General features: G+C 38.3%; 2 protein-coding genes across 3 annotated transcripts; one reads left to right on the top strand and one right to left on the bottom strand.

The window, feature by feature from the left end:
* Positions 1-510: 510 nt before the first annotated feature.
* LOC133715471 (uncharacterized) lies at positions 511-4,121 on the bottom strand. The gene is made up of 5 exons (XM_062141983.1): positions 3,964-4,121; positions 3,533-3,665; positions 2,705-2,949; positions 1,742-1,913; positions 511-985 (listed from the first exon to the last, which is right to left on the bottom strand). Exons 1-5 carry the CDS (start codon positions 4,065-4,067, stop codon positions 803-805), a joined length of 837 nt encoding a protein of 278 aa, XP_061997967.1. The 5' UTR covers positions 4,068-4,121; the 3' UTR covers positions 511-802.
* Positions 4,122-4,195: 74 nt separating this feature from the next.
* Positions 4,196-6,141, top strand: LOC133715470 (uncharacterized). Of its 2 annotated transcripts, none has more exons than XM_062141981.1 (2): positions 4,196-4,343; positions 4,974-6,141. In XM_062141981.1, the coding sequence occupies exon 2, from the start codon at positions 5,000-5,002 to the stop codon at positions 5,864-5,866; it is 867 nt and encodes a 288-aa protein (XP_061997965.1). In that variant the 5' UTR covers positions 4,196-4,343; positions 4,974-4,999; the 3' UTR covers positions 5,867-6,141. The 2 variants fall into 2 exon arrangements, with proteins under 2 accessions (XP_061997965.1, XP_061997966.1); XM_062141982.1 differs by having other exon boundaries at positions 4,224-4,343; positions 4,978-6,141.

Below are 6,141 nucleotides of genomic sequence, written 5' to 3'. Positions count from 1 at the left end.
GAAACTAGGAAAAGCGGTTTTGGTTTTGTGATAAGAGATTCAAGTGGTGCAATGTTAGCTGATGGTGCAGGTCCCTTGCGCGGACTGATATCATCAGAACATGCAGAAGTTTTGGCGTGTAGGAATGTAATGAACTTTGCAATTGATCATGGCTTCGTTCCAGCTTTGTTGGAGATTGATGCACAAGAGGTGCAACGTCAACTCGCTTCCCAGGCTAGCCTCAATACTTAAGCTTTGGGACGATTATATGAGGATCTGAATTTACTTTTGGTATCTCATAATAATTTGGAAGTTAGTTATGTTTAGCTGCACATGTAATTTGCCCATATGTTAGCTGCACATGGTAGTAATCTTGTGCAGGATTGTTTTTATGTTTCAGTCCCAAGTTTTCTAGCAGCTGCAATAGCAGCTGAAGTTCCAGCTTTGAAATCTGAGTATTATCAATAAAGGGCTTTACCTCCTATCACAAAAAAAAAATTAAAAAAAAAAAAAAAAGGTTTAAGATGATGGTTTAGTAAAGGGGGTTCTCTATTGAGAACAGCTTTTCCCTGAATTGATGTAACCTGTTTTGAGTTAATAAAGTTATATTTTAGATAAAAAAAATAAAAATAAAAAAAGACCACCTCAACAAAAGTAGCTTGTCAGTGGGCTCTAATAAAAGAACTATTCTAGGAACAATATGCATACTGTAATATGGTGATGGGAGAGGCACTGTGCTGCAGAGTGCTGCTACTGTTTGATTTTCATATTTTCTGACTTCTGTACAAGACCGCCACGCTACAGTGACATCATAAATAAACTTCTAGGTGTGATGTACAGGGGCTTTGTGTGAAACCGGAATTAGTTGTTCTACAGTTCTCGAGACAAACCCTACATTTGGAAGATGAAGAGCTGCATGATATTCCTTTTCATCAAACTCCGATTGTCTTAATGTTCTCATGTAACTCCCAGAAGCTGATCTTGGATGACCCCTTGCAATGGATACCTGTAATTTTATAGAAAACTTTAATAAGGATAAAATAATAATGGCCTCATGCACAATCACTTGGAGCATCTCAGTTATCACACCAAAAACTTTCTATGCCTTGAAATTTGGATATTCCTAAACCCTTGGTTAAATGCAAGGAGTTTAATAGGAATAGTTGATTTTGGAATTCTAGGCTAATCAAGGCGTTTTTATAACTCAGACCAACCCGTAGTTTACTTCTGAATTCATGGCAGACCACAGATGCAAATTCAGTTGATGAGCTACAAGGGTCTTGCAATCATGCTTCAACATACGGCCTAACATATGATTTCAGTCTTTTCAAGTCCTCTGCTTAGACACAACCTGAGCCTACTCAGTTGTGGTCAGGAGCATTATCCTAGTTTGGTCTCCTAACCCAAACTACTCGAAGTCCAGGTAAGGCTGGATGGTGTCTTTTGGTCTTGTCTTTATTCATTTCGACTCTGCCTTTCATCTTAATAGTCTTGAGTTTCCAAGTTGCATTTATTGAAATCTTCATCAATGGTCGTCTCCCTCATTAGGAAAGAATGTTGAATGATAACGTGCATATTGAGGAACTACCTAGACACTAACCTTACCTCTTTTTTTTTTTTTGGAAATATGGCTATATACTTCTATACTCTTATTATATCAGGGAAAAAAAAAAGAACATATAAGAAAAAAACATTTAGCATGAAACCAGATCAAAATGAAAGGGAAGGAAAAAAAATAAATAAATAAATAAAAGGGACATACCAAATGATTCTTTCCCAACTCTAGAAGCCAAAAGCGCCACTCTCTCGTAGCCTTGCCCTCAATGTTAACAGAAATGTTTGCCCAGCAACTGTGATGAAATTCCACTTTGTCCAAATCATATGCCAGTCCACTCCCAATTGCTTTGACAAAAGCTTCTTTCAGACACCAATATCTGCAAGACACTTTAAGATTGTTTACTGATCAAATATTTGCAACTATCGTCCAAAAAAAAAAAAAAAAAATCTTTGCACCACTTCTGCACTCTGCTTGAGACATTTTATTTTCGTCCTTTCATTTCTAAACTGCAACATTATACTTGTTTAAGAACCAAGACATGAACTATATCTAATTAAAGCTAAGATAATTAATCACCTGAATATTCAACATACAAATAAAAACTTGTAATGAAGTTCACCAAAACAAAAATACTTTTATTGAAAGTTTGTACTTGAATAGGTCAGTGAGCTTGGCCCAACATTTTTTTTTCCAAGGAAGCTATAGCTAAAAGAGAATAGCCACATAGAAACTGTAAAACACTAATTGAGAGCTTGGCAAAAGAATGGTTTTTGTTTCTTTTTCGCAAAAATGGTTAGACGTGCAAAAGCAAGATATAGAAGTTGGATCATTTTGAACTTATGGGATACCAAATTATGGTAGATGAAGTATGAAATAGTCTTTCTACCAGACTTACCAAAACAATTTCTACCAGTTATTCTGCAGTGATAACCAGGTGAGACAAGTATTCACTTCTAACTTGTTAAGTATATTGAGATGTGGCTTTAACAAAGAAACAACAGCGGTTTTAATTCTAGAGAAGAATGAGAACCTATAAGAAACTTTACAATACAAAAAGTAATATGGTATGAATTTCCACAGGATGTCAGGAAAGGAATTAATACCCATCGAGTTAAATCAAACTGAACATTTTAAATAGTTCAACTAATAGATGAAAAACTAGGGTACCTGTAAAACTCAATCAGCATATCATTGTTTGTGCCAGCAGTGCAAATGTTATGCCATTCAAAACTTGAAAAGTATGAGGAGAAGCTTTGAAGGAATTCTATGACAGTCTCATCCTGAGGAATGACTATGGAAACAATGTCAACCCCCACAAGGCATAAAGGTTCTGATGCTATAGCCACATAGTCACCATGATGCGATACATTGAAATTAAAATTGGGAAAATCCACGCAAACTTCATCACATTCCTGAAAAAGAACACATTATACATGGCACATTGAACAAGTTACTTATCTTTGTGTGCAAGGGAGGTACAAATAAGTTGACAGTATATATTAATGCCCATGCATAACTAAATCAAATGACCTCCAGAGGTGCTCGATTTTTCCAAAAGGCCTCTATATATTGTACATTTTAGACCCTTCCTGACCATTTTGGGAGTTTTGTAATGTCATGGAATGGATTCATGACTTCAAATTGTCACATTGCATAACCAACAAACACATTTTATAAGTAAGGGTAGATCTCATACTCAGCTTGCAGAATCTGTTGATGGGGGTTAAATCCATGGAGGACTGTATTACAGTTTACGGTTTAGGGTATGCAATCTTTCTTTTCATCATATTATATTTTCTTGCTCCTTTTCTGGTTTTTAGCATAGTATATTCAGGAAAGGAACGTGTCAAACTGCATCTGTGATATATATACTCCACCGGCCGCATTCTTGCAGTGAACCACATAAAATTTTCAAAGCTTTAACCTATAATTTTGTATCTGGGATGCAATGAAGCAATGGAAATCACAAGACATGCAAGGTAAGTTTAGGCATACCAGATATGGTTTGCCTTCCAAGGTGCGGTTAATGACAATCTGATCATATGGGATTGCCAAGACTTGGTGTACAAGAGCATACTGAAGCAACCGGCTCACAAGTGCCCGTTTCCTGTCTTCCAGACGTACATATCTAGCAATGACAAATATAATGATAAGTCGGAAAGAGAGCCACAATTGTTCCAAAAAAACTCTAATACATTCAAAACAGTAGTAGTTGATACCATTCAAACACCACATGTATGTTTTGTTGCTTGAAACTAGATAAAAACTTGGGCAACTCCCAAGTAGCAAAACAAGCTTGGTGTATATCAATACAAAAAACTATACAGAAGCTTGGTCAAACTTTTCACTATTCCTTCAGTTTTGGTCATTCTGGGTTTCCTTCCCCTGAATCCAAAAAACAAAACAGAGAGAGAGAGAGAGCAAACCTGGTGACGGAGGATTGCTGAGATGGAGGAAGAACAGAGAGGGCGAAGGACAAGTCTTGGGGGGTTGGGTCCCACTCCGATATGTCCACAACCCACCTCTCCATTTCAAAACCAGCTTCTCTCAGAAATTCAATTGTATCCAAACTCAATTAATAGAACCCGCCCGCCCGACTTGCAGTATAACCCTAACCGGCTCGACCCGACCCGACCCGACTCGTTTTGAAAATTAGAACAGAACAGTGACACGTTGAACGCAACGCAGCCATAGGAACCGGTCCTCTCTGCTCTGCTCTGCTCTTCTCTTCTCTTCTCTTCTCTTCTCTTGTGTTGTGCAATAACCAAGTGAAGCTCTCTCTCTCTCCCCCAATTCCCAAATCCAGGTTTGTCTTTTCAATCTTTCTTTTGTTTTTTTACCTGAAATCTGATTTTCTGCTATTACTACTCTGTTGGATTAATATCAGGGCTCTAGTTTAGGGGTTTACTACTCAGATTGTTTGTTGTCATTGGCCTTCAACAGTGTTGTTAGGGTTTTCTGTTTCTCACAATTTAAGCTCTTCTGTATTGATTTGGGTAAACTGTTCTCACTATGGCAACTATTACCATCTTGTTCTTGCATCACTTATCACAAACTAAAATTTTATTGATTAGCCAAACCAATAAAATAAAAAGTAAAGGCATAATGTATCATACAACAAAAAACACTAAATAATAAGGGACCAACCATATCAGAACTTCAGTTTTATGTCATTTAGAGATGAGGGTATTGCAGAATTTTTGTGGGGGAAACTATACTTTTGTGACAAAACTCCTCTATATATCGTTTCCTTCCCAATTCGTAACTTGTTTTCTGTAAATGTAATATTGAGAATTTCTTTGATTATGTTAGCTGATAAGACTTTAGATTTACATAGTATAGACAATATAAACCATTAACCTAGTTTTGTTATATGTCAGCTAACTATTCACGTTATCATTATCATCAATTGCTAAACCCTCTCCATGCTCTTTAGGCAGAGACTGGCAAATCAGAACCGAAATGTACAGATCAGCAGCTAAGCGGCTTCTACATTCCCTGGGTGCACCCTTGAGTAACAGTAGCAGCAACCGTGTTGTTCGGTTTCGCCCTCTTCAGTCCCTCATCAGTCATTCTCGCTTTTCCACTACTGTCAACTCTGAACCCTTTGTCAGTCAAAACCCTACTTACTCAGATTCCACGCCGTCAACAGCCGATCACACGCGCAGACCAAGAGTAGAATACCAAGATGAGCAAGCTCGCGTGCTCCAAGCCTCACTTCCCCATGTCATAAGGTTGGGGTGGAGTGAAGCAGCTATGATTGCTGGTGCGAGGGATGTTGGTGTGTCTCCGTCAATTGTGGGATCGTTCCCAAGGAAAGAGGCTGCCCTTGTTGAGTTTTTCATGGATGACTGCCTGCAAAGGCTCAGTGATACAATTGAGTCCGGTACAGAGGAGTTGAGAAGTTTGATACCCAGCGAGCGTATCACCAAGCTTGTAAGAATTCGCTTGGAAATGCAGGCGCCCTACATATCAAAATGGCCTCAAGCTCTTAGCATCCAGGCACAACCTGTGAATGTTCCCACAAGTTTTAAGCAGAGGGCGCTCCTTGTTGATGAGATCTGGCACGGTGCTGGTGATGACACCTCTGATTTTGATTGGTATGTGAAACGGACTGTCCTTGGAGGGATATACTCCACAACTGAGATTTACATGCTTACTGATAATTCCCCAAATTTTTGTGATACGTGGGCATTCTTGGATAATCGGGTGAAAGATTCTTTCGACTTGAAGAAGACCATTCAAGAGGCAACATACTTGGCAGAAGCCGTTGGTGCTGGAATGGGGACCTCTTTGCAAGGATTTGTGAAGAGCGTGTTTCGGGGGTAAATGTTGGAAAAACAATTCTACAGCAATCTTCAGCGCTCTCTCTTTTCTGGTCAGTAGAGTTGGATGAGATGTTGTGTAACTACGTTAGTCTATCACAACATCTATATCTTTGTCTATTGAAGTTTGCAAGTGTAGCTGAGTTTTAAGGTCGTACAATAATTTTGTTTACTTGTCTGCTGTGCTTTATTTGACGTTTTGGTTCTCCTTGAACCAGCATAAAGTTTAATAATTTTTACAGGAACAGAGAAGTTGTGTAAATAATTAAAGTTGTTTGA

Source organism: Rosa rugosa, chromosome 6, assembly GCF_958449725.1.
Source record: "Rosa rugosa chromosome 6, drRosRugo1.1, whole genome shotgun sequence".
NCBI lineage: Eukaryota > Viridiplantae > Streptophyta > Magnoliopsida > Rosales > Rosaceae > Rosa > Rosa rugosa.
This window is presented reverse-complemented; position numbering and strand designations above follow the sequence as displayed.

Bases quoted from the DNA above. Each gene is read 5' to 3' on its own strand.
- LOC133715470 (XM_062141981.1), top strand. From the start codon at position 5,000: ATGTACAGATCAGCAGCTAAGCGGCTTCTACATTCCCTGGGTGCACCC.
- LOC133715471 (XM_062141983.1), bottom strand. From the start codon at position 4,067: ATGGAGAGGTGGGTTGTGGACATATCGGAGTGGGACCCAACCCCCCAA. The intron at 3,666-3,963 runs GTTTGCTCTCTC...TGTCATTGCTAG, and splicing joins CAGCAATCCTCCGTCACCAG to ATATGTACGTCTGGAAGACA. The intron at 1,914-2,704 runs GTACCCTAGTTT...AGTGTCTTGCAG, and splicing joins ATGCTGATTGAGTTTTACAG to ATATTGGTGTCTGAAAGAAG.